This window comes from Bubalus bubalis, chromosome 10 (assembly GCF_019923935.1).
Source record: "Bubalus bubalis isolate 160015118507 breed Murrah chromosome 10, NDDB_SH_1, whole genome shotgun sequence".
NCBI lineage: Eukaryota > Metazoa > Chordata > Mammalia > Artiodactyla > Bovidae > Bubalus > Bubalus bubalis.
Window position 1 is genome coordinate 53,979,019 of NC_059166.1, and position 21,345 is coordinate 54,000,363.

The 21,345-nt window shown below is 36.3% G+C and overlaps 2 protein-coding genes across 3 annotated transcripts in view; one reads left to right on the top strand and one right to left on the bottom strand.

Moving 5' to 3' along the window:
- TSTD3 (thiosulfate sulfurtransferase like domain containing 3) overlaps positions 1–14,226 on the top strand; it is a 27,649-nt gene extending 13,423 nt beyond the window's left edge. The window contains exon 4 of the mRNA XM_044924339.2: positions 12,679–14,226. Within this exon, the coding sequence (XP_044780274.2) occupies positions 12,679–12,682 (4 nt within the window). The 3' untranslated portion in view covers positions 12,683–14,226. The remainder of the gene's footprint in view (positions 1–12,678) is intronic.
- CCNC (cyclin C) overlaps positions 1–21,333 on the bottom strand; it is a 26,510-nt gene extending 5,177 nt beyond the window's left edge. The window contains exons 1-9 of one of the 2 annotated variants that reach the window (XM_025294636.3): positions 21,017–21,322; positions 13,923–14,029; positions 13,016–13,100; positions 12,755–12,824; positions 10,709–10,760; positions 5,035–5,090; positions 4,259–4,294; positions 3,443–3,534; positions 2,673–2,740 (exon numbers count right to left, since the gene is read on the bottom strand). In XM_025294636.3, the coding sequence (XP_025150421.1) occupies positions 2,673–2,740; positions 3,443–3,534; positions 4,259–4,294; positions 5,035–5,090; positions 10,709–10,760; positions 12,755–12,824; positions 13,016–13,100; positions 13,923–14,029; positions 21,017–21,048 (598 nt within the window). In that variant the 5' untranslated portion in view covers positions 21,049–21,322. Of the gene's footprint in view, positions 1–2,672; positions 2,741–3,442; positions 3,535–4,258; positions 4,295–5,034; positions 5,091–10,708; positions 10,761–12,754; positions 12,825–13,015; positions 13,101–13,922; positions 14,030–21,016 lie in introns of both variants that reach the window. The other variant, XM_006052444.4, reaches the window with a different exon arrangement.
- Between the last annotated feature and the right edge of the window lie 12 nt (positions 21,334–21,345).

Below are 21,345 nucleotides of genomic sequence, written 5' to 3' on the forward strand. Positions count from 1 at the left end.
AGATGGGAATACCAGACCACCTGACCTGCCTCTTGAGAAACCTATATGCAGGTCAGGAAGCAACAGTTAGAACTGGACAAGGGAACAACAGACTGGTTCCGAATAGGGAAAGGAGTACATCAAGGCTGTATATTGTTACCCTGCTTACTGAACTTATATGCAGAGTACATCATGAGAAACACTGGGCTGGATGAAGCATAAGCTGGAATCAAGATTGTCAGGAGAAATATCAATAACCTCAGATATGCAGATGATACCACCCTTATGGCAGAAAGTGAAGAACTAAAGAACCTCTTGATGAAAAGTGAAAGAGGAGAGTGAAAAAGTTGACTTAAAACTTAACATTCAGAAAACTAACATCATGGCATCTGGTCCCATCACTTCATGGGAAATAGATGGGCGAACAGTAGAAACAATGACAGACTTTATATTTTGGGGCTCCAAAATCACTGCAGATGGTGACTGCAGCCATGAAATTAAAAGATGCTTGCTTTTTGGAAGAAAAGTTATGACCAACCTAGACAGCATATTAATAAGCAGAGACATTACTTTGACAACAAAGGTCCGTCTAGTCAAAGCTATGGTTTTTCCAGTAGTCATGTATGGATGAGAGTTGGGTCTACAAAGAAAGCTGAGCACTGAAGAACTGATGCTTTTGAACTGTGGTGTTGGAGAAGACTTGAGAGTCCCTTGGACTGCAAGGAGATCCAACCAGTCCATCCTAAAGGAGATCAATCCTGAATATTCATTGGAAGGACTGATGATGAAGCTGAAACTCCAATACTTTGGCCACCTGATGCAAAGAACTGACTCATTGGAAAAGACCCTGATGCTGGGAAAGATTGAAGGTGGGAGGAGAAGGGGATGACAGAGGATGAGATGGTTGGATGGCATCACCAACTCAATGGACATGAGTTTGAGTAAACTCTGGGAGTTGGCGATCGACAGGCAGGCCTGCTGTGCTACAGTCCATGGGGTCGCAAAGAGTTGGACACAACTGAGCGACTGAACTGAACTGAACTGGGAGGAGCACTTAAAGATTTAATTGGGGCACAAATTCTGCATTTTAAAAAGTTCTTTCCAGCTCAGATTCTAAATTTCAGCACTACTGACATTATGAACTAGACAATTCTTTAAGACTGCCCTATGCAGTGCAGGATGCTTAGCAGCATCCCTGGCTTCTACTCACTAGAAGCCAGGAGCATCCCACCCCAGCTGTCATGATCAAAACCATCTCCAGACACTGCCACACATCCTGTGGGGAGAAACATTATCCCTGGTTGAGAACCTCTAGCCCTGCTCAAGTGTGGAGGACAGACTGGCTCTCTGAGAACAGGGATGCTGGAAGCCAATTAGTCAGGAAGGAGATAGCTGTAATAATACGGATAAAAATGAGAAGATAGCTATGAGATTACTAAAGGCAGACACAACAGGTGTTGGTTACCAGCTAGAAGTAGGTATCAAGGGAGATAAAAGAGCCTAACTACTGGGTTTCCAACTAACTAGTCCTATTCATCAACATAACAAAGACATTTAAAAGTTTATTTTGGAGCAAACTGTTGAGTTTCATCCTAATTAAGAGTCTGAGGGCCAGTGAGATGCCAAAGGAAGCTATCCAAAAGGCACAGATTGATATAAAGACCAGTTCAGGAGCAAATCTTGGTTGAATAAAGAAATTTAAATGTTTCAACACACAGAGACAGCAGAATCGATGAGCCTGCCAGGGGAAGAACAAAAACAGCATGGATGACAGAGATGTGGCACACAGCCTTCCTACCCATGCAGATCTCAGCATTCCTCCCCCACTGAACCCAGATGCCACTTCAAAATCCTTCCAAACACAGGACTCCAGCGAGCCTCCAGTACTATAAAAGTATAACCTATTTGCCATCCCTCATGTAAGAAGGCTGAGAAACATAAACATTAAAGGGGTAACTGAATACAGAGAAACCAATGAAAACAGTCTGAACTGGTAAAAGAATACGGAGGAAATCAAGAAGACAAGAGTTATAGAAATGAAGACAGAAAGGAAACAGAAACTAACAAGTGCCTAATATATAGCAGGCATTATTTAAAAGAAAGCTTAATTCCTGTAACAAATTTATACAGTTTTAGTACCGCCCACATTTTATAATTAAGGAAACAAACTCAAAAAGGGTTAGGTAATTTTCCCACAAATGTAAATTAAAGGAAGTTTAAACCTAAAACCATCTGTTCTATTAGTAATTCATGACAGTACTGCCTTTCACAGATAAAACTGACAGAATAGTGGCTAACTTTCCCTCCAGCAAGGCACAAAGGACCACAAAAGCCTCCTTTACTTGACCTCTGAGGACTTAACTGGGCTCAGGAAATGAAAGACTTAATTTTATATAAATATCAACTAATGTTAAAAGCCTTAATTCCAAACTTCTCTGCCAAAAAACTCAGATACTGGTTAAAATTATTTTAAGCGATTAAAAAAAAAAACTTACCAAAAAAGGGGGGTGGGGGGGAAATAATCCTGATTTGTGACAGTTGCGGTTCATATTACTGAAAGTTCACATGCAAGGAATAGTCTATTACTTCAAGGAACATAAAAACATAAAGCACAATAGGGTGAAATTTCTTTTAGGATGAGCTAAATAGGTTTATAATAATTTAGCTAATAAAGGTACACCACGTTTACATACCTAAAGCTATCATGAAAGGAGGATACAGTAGGCAAAGATCCGTTCTGTAGGTATCATTCACTATCCTCCTATAGAAATGTAAATCATGGTATTACTGAAAGCAGAACTACTTCATATGATTGTACATTTCCCTCCAGAGAGGGCCAGATTTTCCCTATCTGTATATATTTATATCTTTTATATTACTTTAACAGACATAAAGGTGAAAACATCAAAGGAAAAAGATGGATACATGAATGTGACAATAAGCCAATTTATTGAATAAAATTACAGCTAAATATATTTAAATTTTTAAAACTTCATAATAAATTTTAATATAAGAAAGTTTTTTCTAAAATTAGAAAATCAGTTAGGAAACTAGAAATTATACAAAATATTAATATGTATGCTGAATACCACCCAAAATATTCTGATTAAAGATAACATTTTTAAATTTATTTTACTGAAATATAGTTGAAATCAGTGTTCATTTCTGTTTACAGCACAGTGATTTAGTTATACATTCCATTATTGTTTAAAGATAAAATCTTAATTTTCATGTAAACTGTTTTTCCTAAGAATCAAATTTTAATGGAAATATCCATCAAATAGATCTTTATCATTTTAGCATTTATTCCCATATAGTTATTAAAATTCAATAAGCAGATATTTCACTGAACATAAAATATCTTGGGGCACTGTTTACTTTAAAAATGCTAAACTTCATATTTAATTGTCAACCTTCCTAGCTAATAACATGTTACACTATGAATAACTTCTGTTCTAATTACCATGCAAGGGGAAGCAACATGTCTTCTTGGCCCATGTCCTGCACATACTGGAGCAAAGGTCTATAAGGATGATACACTATCAAGCAACAATCCTAGAAACAGTTTAAAAAATGTGTATGTATAAAAACAGATTTATTATAGCACAAAAACCTTATCATTACCCAACTGATTTTTAATTGTATATTTCAAAATGTATTTTTTTCTATTTTTAATAGTGTATTTCAAAATGTATTTTTTTCTAACTCATGCTTGCTTCCCTCTTATTCTCTTAAGCAAGCAGCATGTCAGCCCTAAACTCTACTGTAACAGTGAAGGCAGTGCTCTCTCTGGAATATACCTTGGTAAATCGGTTGGCAGTCAGTCAGCATCCATTCCCTTAGAGACTCAAAGTGTCACATCTGCAACACACTGAAACCTCTTATTAGCCTATAAATCCGTAATTCCCAACTGGTGGAGCAGAATTCTGCCAAAGACATAATCTATCTTTAAATAATCCCACACATATACACAAATTGTGCAAATAATTTACAGTGGTTTACTATCCTGACTGGTTTGACTGTAATCCTATAATAGTTACTATAGAACAGAAAACACTTTCCATCCTAAGTAAGATATACAATTTTACAGGCTTTCAAGATACCTGTATGTATCATCAGCATACAGGTGATGATGCCACTAGGAACTATGGTTTACCATCACATATTACTCGGATGGTTTTAAAATGCACCTCCCTACAATTATTTCTTTAAATTTATGACTTCACTAAATTTGAAAGTAAGTTTTACTCTATTAATCATAAGGAAGAAATATACTTACCATTAATTCTAAAAGATAGAATTCACATTCTAATACCTGTTTTGAAAAGATTATAAATGTCAACATGAAAGCAAATTAAATTGAGTCTACTTAGTTTAACGTAAGAATATATAGCTATTTATCAAAAGTTCTAAAATGTGTTTAAATCAAGAAAACAACAGCTTATGTCAAAATGAACGTATGCTATAAAAAAATTACTTTTTACACAATGCATGCAACTGTGATTATGAGACATTTTAATTCTTGTAAGGAAAAGCCAGTCTCATATAAGCATTCTTATTACTTGTTTTTATTTAAAATATCCTGTATAAACTTCAGATTTTACAATACACTTTCCACTCAACAAATGCAAAAATGCAATTATCTCCACTTAAATATCATTCTTGTTACAAATCAATAATAGAAGAGAGTACTAAAATGAAACAAAAATACAATTTAAAGAGGAAAAAAAAAAAAAACCCTTGGAAGGTGGAAAAAGAATATGTCTATTAAAATGGCAATAGAAATTCATCTTTTCCAGAGAGCCCCTGACATCAGTATTATTAAAAAAGCTCCTAATGTGATTTAATGGGCAACCAGGGTTAATAACCACAGCTATAAATTATTTTTTTTATGGTAGAAGCAGGTTACCTTTAATTTAGAAATAAAGTCCACATTCTTGTACAATTTTAAATTGCCATTTCTAGGAGACTATTCAGTTTATTTTAATATAAAATGGAGATATAGTTTATATACACAGCTTTGACAAGTAGTTTTATTTTATATAATATACTTACATGGTTCATCTTATAAGGAAATTCCTTTGGAAAGGCATATGAAAATCTAGTTTTCACTGAGAAAACAAACAAAAAAACTTAAACTGAGAAAATGGGGAGATCATTAACACAAACTTTTTTAATACAGTGTAAAATATTCATGGTAAAGCTAAATCATTTTTAGTAAGAACTCTTGAGGATGCTTAGAGATGCAGATTTTTCTTCCTTTCTCAGGCAATGGGAAAGACTAAGTGGAAGAAAGCTCTAGGACCCCATCCAAATTACAATTAGAGAGTTTCAATGATATATTTAATATATTAAGACAGGATTCTGCTGCTTAAAAAATACAGGAAATGGGAAAAAAATCAATGGCTTTTATCATTTCTAAAATCTTTTCAGCTCTAGAATGGTATTGCTCTATTCTTTAGTAATTTAGCTTAAAAGGAACACGGGTTATATATGTGTTTACAAGTATCTATATATTTGTAAATATATACAGTTGACCTTGGGCTTCCCTGGTGGTTCAGACGGTAAAGAATCTGCCTGCAATGTGGGAGACATGGGTTTAATCCCTGAATTGGGAAGATTCCTTGGAGGAGGGCCCTGGAGAATCCGCATGGACAGAGGAACCTGGTGGGCTACAGTCCATGGGGTCACAAAGAGCTGGACACAACTGAGCAACTAAGCAAAGCACAGCTGATCCTTGAACAACACAGATATGAACTGTGTCTACACATACATGGATTTTTCCAATAAGTAAGAACGATATGAGCCAAAGTTCTATATGCAGATTTCTCAACTTAGCAGAGTTGGTGTCCCGATCCCCTGTGTTATTCAAGGTAAACTATATATATAATTATTAGAAGGATAATACAACCAAAAAATGTTAACAGTGGTTATCTCTGAGATTTAAGGATTTTTACTGATCTGAACATTCTAAACATTTTATAATATGTATTTTTTTTATCAAATGATACATTTTAATAAAATCATGAATATACATGCAAAGGTCTCTAGGATTTTCTTCAAAACTACACACACACATACACACACAGTTACTACTTAGTCACCAAAAAAGTACAAATGAAAACACTGTTAATCAATCCTCTTATCTCCTCAAAAAAGGTAGGAATTGAGTATTCTAACAGCTCATTTAGATAGGTAACATCTGTCAAGATGTGAAATCTTAAGCCATTTAAACTTGACATTAGGAACTGTCTGCTTAACCTTTCCTTTCCTCTCCCTTTAGTTATTAATAACTTAAAAATGATCACCTATTAAGGTTTCTAAGATTTATAAATCCCCCTCTGCTTTGTTTTTAAATAAATTTTTTGGCCAGGCTGCATGCCATGTGGAGTCTTACTTCCCTGACCAGGGACTAAACCTGGGCCCCAGCAGTGAAAGCTCCAAGTCCTAACCACTGATCCTCCAGGAAACTCCTGGTGGCTTCTGAATTATGATAAAATATACATTACATATAATTTATCATCTTTAACTCTTTTTAAGTATATAGTTCAGTAGTATTAATTACATTTGCAATAGTGTATGGGCTTCCCCAGTGGCGCTAGTGGTAAAGAAACTCTCTCCCAGGACCAGAGACATAAGAGACAAGGGTTTGATCCCTGGGTTGGGAAGATCCCCTGGAGGACATGGCAACCCACTCCAGTATTCTTGCCTAGAGAATCCCACGGACAGAGGAGCCTGGCAGGCTACAGTCAACAGAGTCACAAAGAGTTGGACATGACTGAAGTGACTGAGCACGCATGCAGGTACACTTCATCTCCAAAATTCTTTCTCCTGCAAAACTGAAAATGTCCCCTTTCTCTCCCTCCCTCCAGTCCCTGGCAGCCACTATTCTACTTTCCATCTCTATTAATTTGATTATTATAATTACCTCATGTAACTCAGCAGTGGCCACAGGACTGGAAAAGGTCAGTTTTCACTCCAATCCCAAAAAGGCCAATGCCAAAGAATGTTCAAACTACCGCACAACTGCACTCATCTCACACGCTAGTAAAGTAATGCTCAAAATTCTCCAAGCCAGGCTTCAGCAATATGTGAACTGTGAACTTCCTGACATTCAAGCTGGTTTTAGAAAAGGCAGAGGAACCAGAGATCAAATTGCCAACATCCGCTGGATCATAGAAAAAGCAAGAGAGTTCCAGAAAAACATCTATTTCTGCTTTATTGACTATGCCAAAGCCTTTGACTGTGTGGATCACAATAAACTGTGGAAAATTCTGAAAGAGATGGGAATACCAGACCACCTGACCTGCCTCTTGAGAAATTTGTATGCAGGTCAGGAAGCAACAGTTAGAACTGGACATGGAACAACACACTGGTTCCAAATAGGAAAAGGAGTACATCAAGGCTGTATACTGTCACCCTGCTTATTTAACTTATATGCAGAGTACATCATGAGAAACGCTGGACTGGAAGAAACACAAGCTGGAATCAAGATTGTCAGGAGAAATATCAATAACCTCAGATATGCAGATAACACCACCCTTATGGCAGAAAGTGAAGAGGAACTCAAAAGTCTCTTGATGAAAGTGAAAGTGGAGAGTGAAAAAGTTGGCTTAAAGCTCAACATTCAGAAAACGAAGATAATGGCATCCGGTCCCATCGCTTCATGGGAAATAGATGGGGAAACAGTGTCACACTTTATTTTTTTGGGCTCCAAAATCACTGCAGATGGTGACTGCAGCCATGAAATTAAAAGACACTTACTCCTTGGAAAGCAAGTTATGACCAACCTAGATAGCATATTCAAAAGAAAAGACATTACTTTGCCAACAAAGGTTCATCTAGTCAAGGCTATGGTTTTTCCTGTGGTCATGTATGGATGTGAGAGTTGGACTGTGAAGAAGGCTGAGCGCTGAAGAATTGATGCTTTTGTTCTGTGGTGTTGGAGAAGACTCTTCAGAGTCCCTTGGACTGCAAGGAGATCCAACCAGTCCATTCTGAAGGAGATCAGCCCTGGGATTTCTTTGGAAGGAATGATGCTAAAGCTGAAACTCCAGTACTTTGGTCACCTCACGTGAAGAGTTGACTCATTGCAAAAGACCCTGATGCTGGGAGGGATTGGGGGTAGGAGGAGAAGGGGACGACAGAGGATGAGATGGCTGGATGGCATCACTGACTCGATGGACGTGAGTCTGGGTGAACTCCGGGAGTTGGTGATGGACAGGGAGGCCTGGCGTGCTGCGATTCATGGGGTCGCAAAGAGTTGGACACGACTGAGCGACTGAACTGAACTGAACTGAAGTGGAATCACACAGATTTACATTTTTGTGACTGGCTTATTTCACCTATCATAGTATCCTCAAGGTTCATCCATGCCGTTATCACATAAAAAACTTCAAAATTTGTCCATCGACTTACACTCAAACTCTCCTCCAATTCATCTTACATAATTCTGCCCAAATCACTTCCCAACACACAATTCTGGAATCATCCTCATGTTGAAAAAAAGCTATGAAAGGTACCACCACTGACAAAAGAACAAGCTACAGATTCCTAACTAAAGGCCATCTATTATCTGGCCTTAGTCAGGTAGTGCTATTTTCCCACTATTTCTTTACTCACCATTCGCCGAATGTAACTCATTAGCTTTTCCATGTATTTATTAACTGAACTGTTCAATGTTCCTAGAGTGTCTTTCCCCTGCATTTCCTTGGGTACAAATTCTTTATCAAATTCTATTTAAGTCTTTTTGGATTCATCTAACAAATCATCTTTTCCCGTGTAAAACATTCACTGCATCCTCTATTACTCTTTTATGCCACTTACTTTCTTCTGTATTAGTATTTTTATATTGATGTCTTATTTTCTTGTCCTTTAATTCTTTGTACTTATTTTTCTATCCACCACTGCATCCAGTATAGTGTTTTCCAGGGATAATTGATGCTGCTACTGATGAACATGATGATAGTCACAAGTTTACTGAGTACTATGGGGTGAATAATGTCCCTCCCCTCCAAAGTACATTTTGAAGCCCTAACCCTCAATCTGACTAGATTTTGAGACAGGGCATTTAAAGAGGCAATTAAGGTTAAATGAGATCATAAGCATGGGGCCTTAATTCTGTAAGAGCGGTATCCTTACAAAGGAAGAAATACTAGGGATGTACACGCACAGAGAAAGGGGCAGTGAGGACACTGCAATAACGTAGGCATCTGCTAGCCAGGAAGAGGCCTTAACAGAAACTAACTTGTTGACACCCTCATCTTGGATTTCCAGCTTCCAAAATCCTGAGAAAATAAATAAATGTTTAAACCATGCAGGCTCTGGCATTTTGTTATGGCTGCCCTAGCAAACTACTAATAACACACTGAGCAAAGCATGGTTCTAAGAGCTTTATTAATATTAACTTATTTGATCCTCTCAACAACCCTATGACATAGATGTTAATATACTCATATAACAGAGAGGTTATATTTTGCTTAATTTGCATGTCAAAAGCACTGGAGCTGAAATCTGAAACCTAAGCTGTCTGGGCCATATAATACACTATTAAAAAAAAGCTTGGAAATAGGTATTTTACATTTTTAAAAATATACACGTTCTAAAAAATCTGGATAACAGAGACTAACTAAAGTAAGAAGAAAATAAGAAACCTATAATCTACTCAGAGATGAGCACTGCTAATATTCTGGTAGATTTCCTTGTAGTCATTTTTCAATTTTGTAATAATACTGATTTTCCAGATGACAATTTAATACTCCATCACTGGGATACATTTGGTATATTAAATTCTATGGCAACACTGATTATTACTCTTCTATCCTCAAAATAAAACATGACATGATAAAGATTCAATTTTATTAATACACTCTTTTCAGAAAGGGGAATGACCCCATAATATGAAACCTTGGCTCAAAAACTTAAAACACCTTCTGTCTCTTCTGTGTAAGATCACAGGAGGAAAAAAAAAAAAATTATCTTTTGTTAGGCGATATCTTTTGGCTTAACCTAGGAAGATGGAGCATAAGATAATATTGTTATTACCTTGTGTACAGTACTTTACAGTGTTATTTCCTTTAATTCCATCACTCACAGGTAGATAAAACCCATCTTTTTAGATAAAAAACTAAGTCCAAAAGGTAAAACAACTTGCTCAAAGTTACATAGCTGCTGCTTAGACCCAAACTGGTGCTTAGAATCAGCTCTAGGACTAAAGAGTCAGCATATTTTCCTGCACCACATTTTTCCATATGGAGGAAAAATACATAATCTCCATCAAAGACGTAATTACAATTGCTAAAGAAATAGTTTATTTCACCCACAAGAGTAACACAATAGCTAGTCATTATGGAGCAATAAAGTATAATAAAATTGAAAAAAATTTTCTTTACCCTAATGATAAAATTAAGAGCCATAGAACTGATGTTTTTTGATCAATAGTAACTATCCATTTTTAGCAGTCAAAGTAATAACCTCACCTCAAGAGATTTAACAGACCAAACTAATCTCTCATAGCTCTCATAAACTATAAAATTAAGAGCCATAGAACTGATGTTTTTTGATCAATAGTAACTATCCATTTTTAGCAGTCAAAGTAATAACCTCACCTCAAGAGATTTAACAGACCAAACTAATCTCTCATAGCTCTCATAAACTGCAAAACATCTATGTCCTATGGAGCCTTCTTCAGAATTACAATTTTAAAGCAGAATATAATTTTTGCACTTACATACAGAAGTAGCAGCAGCAATCAATCTTGTATTTGAAACTACTCCAAATTCCTAGACAAAGAAAAGTAAATGAGACTAAATAAGTACACATAACCCAATGAACCTAAGTATATCTGAAGTCTATTAAAACAGAGTATTTCCTATGTTTCTCCGATGTTTGCAAAAGAATGATGTACTTAAATATCTAAATTTATGACCTTTCCTTAAAATTACTTTAAACACAAATGCTTAAATAATTTTATAATTTATTATTATTGGAAGGTACCAAAGTAGATAGCTCAGTTGGTAAATCACCTGCCTGCAATGCAGGAGACCCGGGTTTGATTCCTGGGTCGGGAAGATCCCCTGGAGAAGGAAATGGCAACCCACTCCAGGATTCTTGCCTGGAGAATCCCATGGACGGAGGAACCTGACAGGCTACAGTCCACGGGGTCGCAAGAGGCAGACAGGACTTAGCGAATAAACCACCACACCACCAAAGTAGAAACCAAGCTCTAAAGTGACAGTGCCAGTTTTCTGTACTCAAATTCATTTCCATGGTATGGCATTAAGGCTTTGGACATCAGTTCCTATTTCTTCTTTGAACTTAACATACCACTGCTGTAAAAATAACAAATTTATGAGGTGATCTACCTTACATAGTCTTAATTAATTTGTAGCTAACCTTATAAAGTTAAAAGGTTGTATTCTTTTTTTTTCTGGCTGCACAGTACAGCCTGCGGGATCTTAGTTCCCTGACCAGGGACCCAACCCAGGCCCTTGGCAGTGACAGTATGGAGTCCAAACCACTGGACCACCAGGGATTTTCTGAAAGTTTCATTTTTAAACTGAAAAATCAAGAATTGGTTCCTTAGTCAAAAAAAGAAACTAACTACTAGAGCCTATCCAAAAACCTTCAACCTACATCCTTATCTAATTGTGTGAACCCATGTATCCCTGTAGTATATATTTCATATAAACTTCAAGCCATAATAAATGAAACTGAAATTTAAATGGCTCAGACATTTTCTTAAATGACATTTCAATATAGTTCTCACACAACTGGATAAACACAGAAAGATTTGGTCAAAGTTAAAAGATTTTTTTTAGATGCTATAACCAAATATGAAAGAATACATCATCTTCCAGGATAATTCTACCCAAAATTCTTCAAGCAAATACTTTCACTTAGTAAATTATAAGAGTTCTATTCAGTAAATCATGTAACAAAAGATACCTAACAAAGAAGACAAATTAAAACTCCAAGTTAATCTACAAAAAGTTTATAAAGATTTTTGTCTTGGTTTCCCATACTGGTTGTCCTTCAGATACATACAATTACATGGTAATATTTGGAAAAGCCACCCCATAACACAGGCCTTTTATAAACACCTTCTTTTCCATTAAAGAACTTAAAAACAGAGTTGGTTCTACCTCCTTAAATTACCACTTACAATTAAATTCCATTCAGTATTCAGAAATACAATTACTATTCTAAACACAGCATCTAAAAATAGAAACATAATATAAAGGATTCATATTACTAAAGATTACAATAGATTATTATAAAGACCAGTTAATTATATCTGCTTTGTTGTCTGGATTTTAGCTGAGCTCTCTCAAAACTACTGTAAAGGTTAAGTAAGGTGAACAGAGATTTGGTCTTAGCTGAAAGTTCCCATCTTTCTCTTTCCATCACCCAAACCATTCTTTGCTGGAAAGCATATAATAGCTATAACCACCCCAGTGCTTGCTTTCCCACAGCCCACTGGGCAGCCAATCAGGAGGCAAGAAGGGAAGCCAGCAGAACACAGGAAGCATGCAGAGGAAAAGGGAGAACATTCTCAGCTTACAGTGGACAAGCCGTAGCATCTATGCAATACTCCTTAGTGCCAAACAACAAATGTCTTAGAGGCCGAAGATATTTCTTTGATCCTGTACAAATTTCAATATTTTATATAAATCGCCATCTGTTATTATTTTTACACAGGTAATGTGAAAACTGGAACAGATGAACCAATATTCGTTGACTGTACTTTGATGAAGAACAGAAAAGGAATTCATACCTCTACTTTGGATGCCAAAAACACACATGTAGGAGCCATTAATACAGGATCTATACTTTTCAGAGAATACCTAAAATATGATTAAATGAAGTTAAATGTCATGCATACAGAAAACATATACGAAAACATTTCATATAGAAAATATTTATATGGGAAAAAAGAATAACTCTGGCAAACACATGATTCACTTATATAAAGTCATCAACATTAGATAAGGGTTTAAAAGATGCATAAAATATTTCCAAAATAACACATCCCTACCTTGCATAGAATCTCTTGAAATAGACCGTAGCAGTGGCAATAACTTGTTGTCTTAATTTAAGATGTTCACCTAATGCTTGGATAACTAAAAAAGAAATAAAGTTAAATGTATTTCTGATATAATTAACATTTAACAATAATTTCTATGTGGTTAAATGATGACTATATTCATTTTAACAAAGAGAAAAACCTATACATGCTATACAGCTCTACTTGGATCACAGTGGTCTAGTACTAGGGCTGCAAATTTGTTTAAAAATATATAGCTACACATAAACAATAACAAAAAAACAGAAATTGTCTCACAGTAAAAACTATTCTTGAATCAAGGAGACTGAATGATTATTTCCCTTCTACCTGCTAAGTGTTTTCAATGCTTTTCTTATTATTAGACACCTATCAGCATTATAACAACTACTTAATAAAGCTGATAAAAAACCCAAAATGAATCCTCAAAACAACAGAGAGGTAGTATTGCAATAAAAGTGGACAGAGAGTAATAAAGATTCTGTGACAAAGCTATCATGTGGCAGAACAAGGATTTTCTAACTGTAAATCCTAAAGCACACTTGTAAGATAGGAATGACCAATACAGGATGCCAATCCAAATAATCATTTATCCTCAAAGTACTTTGCTTTAGCTAATCTTAAATTAAGTTTAATGATACATTATAAAAGCTTTCGGAAATTAATACTTTTGGACTGTCTTGAGGGTCTCTAACATGTAAAATTCACAAAAGACTTTAAATCACTTTTAAAATGATATATAAACTGTAAAAAAAGAACATACATGCAAATAAAAATGTAAAATAGGGACTAAAACAGTACATCACAAATTACTACAGAAAAACATGTAATTCAGAGGTAACCAACCGCACCATTTCAACCAATTAAAAGAAAAGTTTACCATTTGTAAAAAATATCTGTAATTTCCAATACTCTTCTTCCGAGAGAAACTTTAAATCTTTTTGGCGTTCCTTCAACAGATCTTGTTTATCCAAAATCCATTGTAAGCTAAAAAAGGCAAAGATTCAGACATTCTATAGAAAATTCACTAACAAAGTTATATAAAATATTCTAAGATTGAACAGGCTGCTAATATTGTGAGAAGTACAGAATACAAGTAACCTTTAAAAACAGTTTTTCACATTTCTTGGAAAATTGACACTGAGAATGATCTCACTAATAAATGTAAATATGCCCTAAAAAAATCTGCTGTTTTATCCCTTCCTTCTCAGTCTATTGATCTGTCTCTCCCCACCCCCACATCGCCACTATTCTGGTGTTTCACTGATCCTAAGACTGAGATCAAGATGCATCTTCAGTGATGCCTAGCATTTTAACAGGCAGTAATATTTACACTTTCTTAGTGACAAAGAAATTATTTGATACCAATTGATGGTGCCTAAGATTTGAAGTATATCTTTTCTCAGTTGTTCATGAGTAACTAGAGTATCCTACTTCACAAATTCCATTCATGTTAAAAGCTGCTTCAGAATTTATTTTACCAATAGTCTCCTCCTCCTGCCTAGTCTATTTTTAAATAGACAAGGCAATTGACATGATCCCACAAAATACTCTACAACATGCTTTTGTCACTCAGTGTGTCTTGAAAGTTTTGTCAGTGAATTTGTTATTCAGCATCCCTTTAAACTGATGCATGTCATTAGGATGGATCATTATTTTGTTAATCCTTATTGATAGGCATGTAAGTTATTTTTTTCACTATCACAAGTAATGCTTTAATGAACATCTGTAATTCACCCTTGTATATTTGATTAATATATGGAATAACTTCTTAAAAGTAGAACTAATGGGTCAGTTTTGCTGGTAATTTTGATATGCGTTGTCAGCTTGCCTCCCACAGCAGTTTCCATTCACACGAGTGACATGAGTGTGTCATAAGATACTTGACCCAACAGGTTACTACCTTTTACTTATTTTTTTTTTGAAGTTTTAAAATCTTTTAATAGTTCATTACACAGTATTTAAAAAAAAAAATACTTAGGCCTTTTAACTTTGTTGATCTACAGAGAGAATTAACAGTAATTTCAAGGGAAGAAATGTGCTTAAGATATTGCTAGGTAAGTTACCTATTCAAAACAAAGCTGTTCCTACTATAATCAAGCAAATTTTATACACAACTAGTTTGGGATATGACCTTTCTTGAGCTTATCCACCAGAGTGGAAATAATGTCTGTACCAAACCAAATGTTTGTTACTATAACTTCTGCATCACAATTAAAATCCAAACAGTTTTTTAAAAACAGTCAACTCAATCAAAACCCACTACTTCAGAATCAATAACTTCTTTGAAGCCACAGTAACACTTAAATATGGTTAAGACTCAAATGCAGAAATTTGGTTGGTTGGAAAGCTAATTAAACTTCCAACTTTCTCAAACAGAATTACAAAAAAGCAAAATTGTGTTTTTCACAGAGATACAGTCCACTGGAATCCCCAGCACTGGACGGCTGTTAAGAGTATTAGAGTCCTGAGATAATAAGGAGTCCCGGCATCCTTTAGACAGTCTTCTGTTGTCCTTTCTTCCCACTACCTATCTTTTAAATAATTTACAACTTTAAGGCAAATTAGCATTTCACTATTTTATTTAAATTTACTTCTAAGGTAAAACCTTTATTGTTTTAATAAAGTTCTCTGGTACACTGTAATTCTAAAACTGAGCGACTGAACTGAACTGAATTCTTACATGACCATTTTTCTAATAGTATGGTCATCTTTTTTATGATTCAGATAGTCTTATGATCTACTGGAGAAGGCAATGGCACCCCACTCCAGTACTCTTGCCTGGAAAATCCCATGGATGGAGGAGCCCGGTAGGCTGCAGTCCATGGGGTCGCTAAGAGTCAGACATGACTGAGCGACTTCACTTTCAGTTTTCACTTTCATGCATTGGAGAAGGCAATGGCAACCCACTCCAGTGTTCTTGCCTGGAGAATCCCAGGGACGGAGGAGCCTGATGGGCTGCTGTCTATGGGGTCGCACAGAGTCGGACACGACTGAAGTGACTTAGCAGCAGCAGCAGCAGTCTTATTATCTAAAATTTGTATATTATGGATTAAAAAATCATTTCTTTGTCAAATATGCTCTAAACATTCCCCAAGTTTAGTATGATTTCTCAGTATTTAACGATTTGTGATACAGAAATTTGAATCATGTATTTATTCAAATTTATTTACATTTTACTTTGATTTTATGTTTGTCACACATGGGAAGGCCTTCCCTGACACAAAATGACTTACAAAAAAAATTCCAGTTCAGTTCAGTCGCTCAGTCATGTCCGACTCTTTGCGACCCCGTGAACTGCAGAACGCCAGGCCTCTCTGTCCATCACCAACTCCCAGAGTTTACCCAAACTCATGTCCATTGAGTCTGTGATGCCATCCAACCATCTCATCTTCTGTCGTCCCCTTTTCCTCCCACCCTCAATCTTTCCCATGATCTGGGTCTTTTCAAATGAGTCACCTCTTCTCATCAGGTGGCCAAAGTATTGGAGTTTCAGCTTCAACATCATTTCCACATATTTTCTAATACCCCTAAGGCTTTTTTCTTTCAGTTTTTGTGATCCATCTGGAAACTGATATAGGGTATAAAGTAAGGATCCCACTAAATGTTTTGTTAAATGGTTATTCAAATGTCATCAGAATTTCACGGTGTATAATTCTATCATTATATTTGGATCTTCTTTATAATTTCTTATTTTTAATTTGTTTTTCTTGTTCTTATGCATTGTGCTTAGTCATTCAGTCATTTCTGACTTTGCAATCCATGGATTTTAGCCTGCTAGGCTCCTCTGTCCATGGGATTTTTCAGGCAAGAATACTGGAGTGGGATGCCATTTCCTCCTCCATAGGATCTTCCCAACTCAGGGATTGAATCCGCATCTCCTGTCTCCTGCATTGCTGGTGGATTCTTTACCCTCTGAGCCACAGGGGAAGCCATGTTATTTTAAAACATATATGCTTAGTTGCCCAGTCATGTCTGACTCTTTGCGACCCCATGGACTGTGTAGCCCACCAGGTTCCTCTGTCCATGGGGCTCTCCAGGCAAGAATACTGGAATGGGTTGTCAGTCCCTTCTCCAAATTTAAAACATACAAAATCAAGTAATTAAAATCTGGTATGGAAAAAACCTCTTGCTACTATTCTTCAGAAGATTTCTGGCAGTTCTATTATAATTATATATTATTCTAAAACACAAACTTTAGAATCATTATATCACATCCCCAAAAAGGAAATTCATACAAAATTTTGTTTGGGATTGCATTATATTTAAAGGTCAATTAGGGAGAAATTATACCCTTACAATGATAGCATTCAAACTTCATTTATTAAAATCTTTATGTTCTACTTCTATAGGTCTTACACATTTAAATTTATTCTTGAATAGTTTATATTTTGTTACACTGTAAATTATTTTTTTCCATCAACATTAAAAGAAAGTTTTCAATTTTTAAATTTTTGTTAACTGGTCATTTTATCAAACCTTTATTATTTCTAATAATGTTTCAAGTAATTAAATTTTCTGGTTAATTTTATCTCCTTGTATTTATAATTTTGTCATGTTTCATTATCCTACTAATTGGGCCTCCCCAGTGGCTCAGGAGTAAAGAATCCACCTGCAATGCAGAACACGCAGGAGACCCGGGTTCCATCCCTGAGTGGCGAAGATCCCCTGGAGAAGGGCATGGCAACGCACTCCAGTATTCTTGAAGAATGAATGAATTGTCCATGGATAATCTCATGGACAGAGAAGCTTGGCAGGCCACAGTCCATGGGGTCGCAAAGAGTCACGAATGAAGTCACTACGCACAAGCACGAGCATCCTACTAATTACATTAGTAGCATATTCAGACCAACCTTAAAGAGGCATCTTAATTTTCCCAATGTTTCACCATTATATATCTCCTAATGTTTCACCATTAATGCTCTGATATGTATTCATAACATTACCATTCCATTTCTGTTTTAATAAGAGCTTTAGTCAAGAATGAATGTTGGAAAAAAAAAAAGAATGAATTTTATTAGGTGTCTTTTTAATGCCTTCACTATTTACTAACAGATTTCCTAATATTGACTAATTTCTACAATAAGATTTCCTAATATTGACTAATTTCTACAATAAAACCAGTGTCATTTTTTATACTTTTAATGTAATGTGGGACTCTGTTTGATAGTAATTTACATTTACATCAATATTTGAAAGTGACCATTGTTGGTGCTACATTTGCTAGATTTTTATCTGTGTTACCATGGCCTCAAGAGAACTGGAAAACTTTTCATGTGAATTGGAACTTTAATGGCAGATCCTCTTGAAAGTGGGTAAAAATTTACCTATGAAATAATGTGGGCCTGGAGCAATTTTTAAAGAAGTAGCTCTCTGATAGCTTTGTTCTGGCTTTAAAATTTACTTTGAAAAATGGAGATAACCCAAAGGTACATCTGTGATTACTTACTTTTCTCATACCTCATTTTGTATTTCTGCATCACCGACTAGATGGACATGAGTTTGAGCAAGTTCCAGGAGTTGGTGATGGACAGGGAATCCTAGCAGCGCTACAGTCCATGGGGTCACAAAAAGTCAGACACGACTGAGGGACTGAACTGATCATTCCTTTTCCCCTAAATTCAGTGGCATAGTTTAGTCTACTGTTTTGGTTTTCCCTTCCAAAGAGGCAGCTCTTATAATTTGACTGTTTTTTCCTTTTCAATATCAGTGTTACCTTTATTATGCCTGTTTTTTCTTAGGTTTATTTCACTGTTTCCTTTTTAATATTCCGAAGTAAAATATATAATTTTTATTCTTTTTCAGTTATTCAAGATGTTAACTTTCTTATAAATTTGGCTTTGGCCACATTCCATAGACACGAATATATTAATCTCGTTATACCATTTCCTAGATAATATGTAACTGTATTTTAAATGTTCTCTTTGATACAGTGAAGTATCCAGAGTTGGTTTTGTAGTTTTATTTTTTGTTACCTGTTCAATATTTCAGTCAACCAGCAAATGTCTAGTGTCCTAGTTTTACTGCACCATGGTCAAAGAATGTATCATGTTCTACTTAACTTCCTGAAAAATACTACCAGTGTCTCTGTTTCAAAATCATCAATTTCTTCTCCACAGTCATTTCAAATATTTAAAAAGATAAATTCCACGAACAACTATTTTAAAGTTTTTCTTCACAGCATGGAAGACAAACCAGTTAACACCACATATTCTCAAATTTAAAATTACACGATTGTAAGATTCACCATTATTTCCTGTGTTACTAAGGAAAAAAAAAAAACTTCCATGCTGATAACAGCAATGTTATCCATTTTTAAACTGCTGCTAGCAGCAGTTAATGTTAAAGGGCAATTTAAAGCCATGAAAACTCATATCAATCTTCCTCTTTCACCAAAATCACCTAAAACAGTGGCTTTCATAATCTTTTTGTTTTTCCTGAATTGATTGTCTTGTCTTTCATATTTGTTACCTTTTGCAGATCAGGGACTCCATGATTCCCAAGGGATCTGAGTAAGATAAAGTGGCCCCTTCCTTCAGGACTGTTTGAATAGGGAGGCAAGGATAGTTTTCAAAACAGCACATTTAACATTATAATAATTTTATATTTGAAAAGTGAAAAAGTAAATTGATTTTATAAAACAGATCCTGCCCCCCTTTTAATAAGCCAACAGTAAATGAAAGCATAATGAGAAGACTTATCAAAGGGTCGAACTTCTTTTTTATTTTTTTAAGTTAAAAAAGGGCTGTAACTTCTGATAAACAAGAACTGGCTATCTCAATTTTTTCAGCTTCTTTCAAAGTTTACCAGAATACTACTGCTTCACTACCGAAATTTTCCATATTTTAATTTTGCCCAAGCAAATATTTCAGTCGGTGAACACAGTGCAAATTAAATATGATCGGAAGTAAAGCTTCTATAGCCTTTCATCTCCACAGAACCACTTATAGCAAGAAAACCTGCTTTTCTGAAAATAGGTTTTAAAGCCCATTGTTTCTTTTTTCTTGTGCAAACGGCTAAAATACCAATTGAATAATACAGGAATCCATCCTCACACTCAAAATTTAGTTACTTATGCTCTCTTGGCATGAAAAATTATTTACACTAAGATACCATCAGGTTCTGTTCGTCTTTCAACTATACACTGTACAGCCTACCCAAAGTTCAATTAGTCCCATCACTATCGTCCTATCTGCTTACACAAATGTATTTAGGGAGAAATGTTTTCAGTATTACTCTTGTTATTCCACGGTACAGACGTCAACAAAAACTTATTCATGAAAACACGTTAAAGATATTGGTAAAGTCTCTAGAAAATATACTTTTAAAACAAAACAAGAGACACAGACTAACGAAATGGACAAATGTTGAGAGCACTTGATCTATACCTTACAAACATAAATACCATATAGGCTTAAAGACAGTGGCAGAATGCGGTTCATGAGCAGAAACAAGCCTGACTCCCTCCTTTCCTCGGAGTAATATTAATACGCTCGACACAGAAGAAGAATGACAAAAGACTACTGATGCCAACCTACTTTACAAATATCAGGCGAGAGCGAACCACAACTGTCCTGAGAAACCAGCCTCACAGTTCTGAACTGTGTCACATTTCCCATACCTGTGCCCATCCCATATCCCAACCCTCTCCAGCCCCGCCTATCCCCTGCCCCCAACCTCGGCCTAGCTAAACCAAAAATCAGAAGCTAAAACTCTCGAACCTTCTTTCCCCAGAGACGCAATCCCTCTTTACCCACCCCCGCCAAGAAATTTTCTACCACTCCGAAACCCGGCCAAGGGGGCGCGGTGACGGGAGTCGCCGAAGAAAAAGCACATCCCGCCTCCGGCCGCCGCCTCCCGGGAGCCTCCGCAGCGCTCCGGACAAGGGCCGAGATCCAGGCCAAAAGGAGTCGCAGGGCCCGTACACCCAGCACCTCCAAGAGCCAGGACCGGAGAAAAAGGAAAATCACTTACTAGTGGGAGCTCTGCCAAAAGTTCCCTGCCATGGAACACAGCTTGCCCTGATAAAAAAGGACCAGCCGGCGGAGCGGCGCGAGGAGCGACCATAGACCCAACCCTCCCGGTCACCGCGCTCCTTGATCTGATGGACTCAGCTCCGCTCCGCGGCGGCGACGGTGAGAGGAAGAAGATAGCACCCTTTTCTCCTTGACGCCGGCCGGCAACACTCTGCAGTATAAACCAGTTCCTTCGGACAAAAGTTCCGGCCCGCCTCGCCGTAGCGGAGGAAGGAAGCGGGGAGGAGATAGCCCTTGCGCACACTGAGAAAGAAGACGGGAACTGAC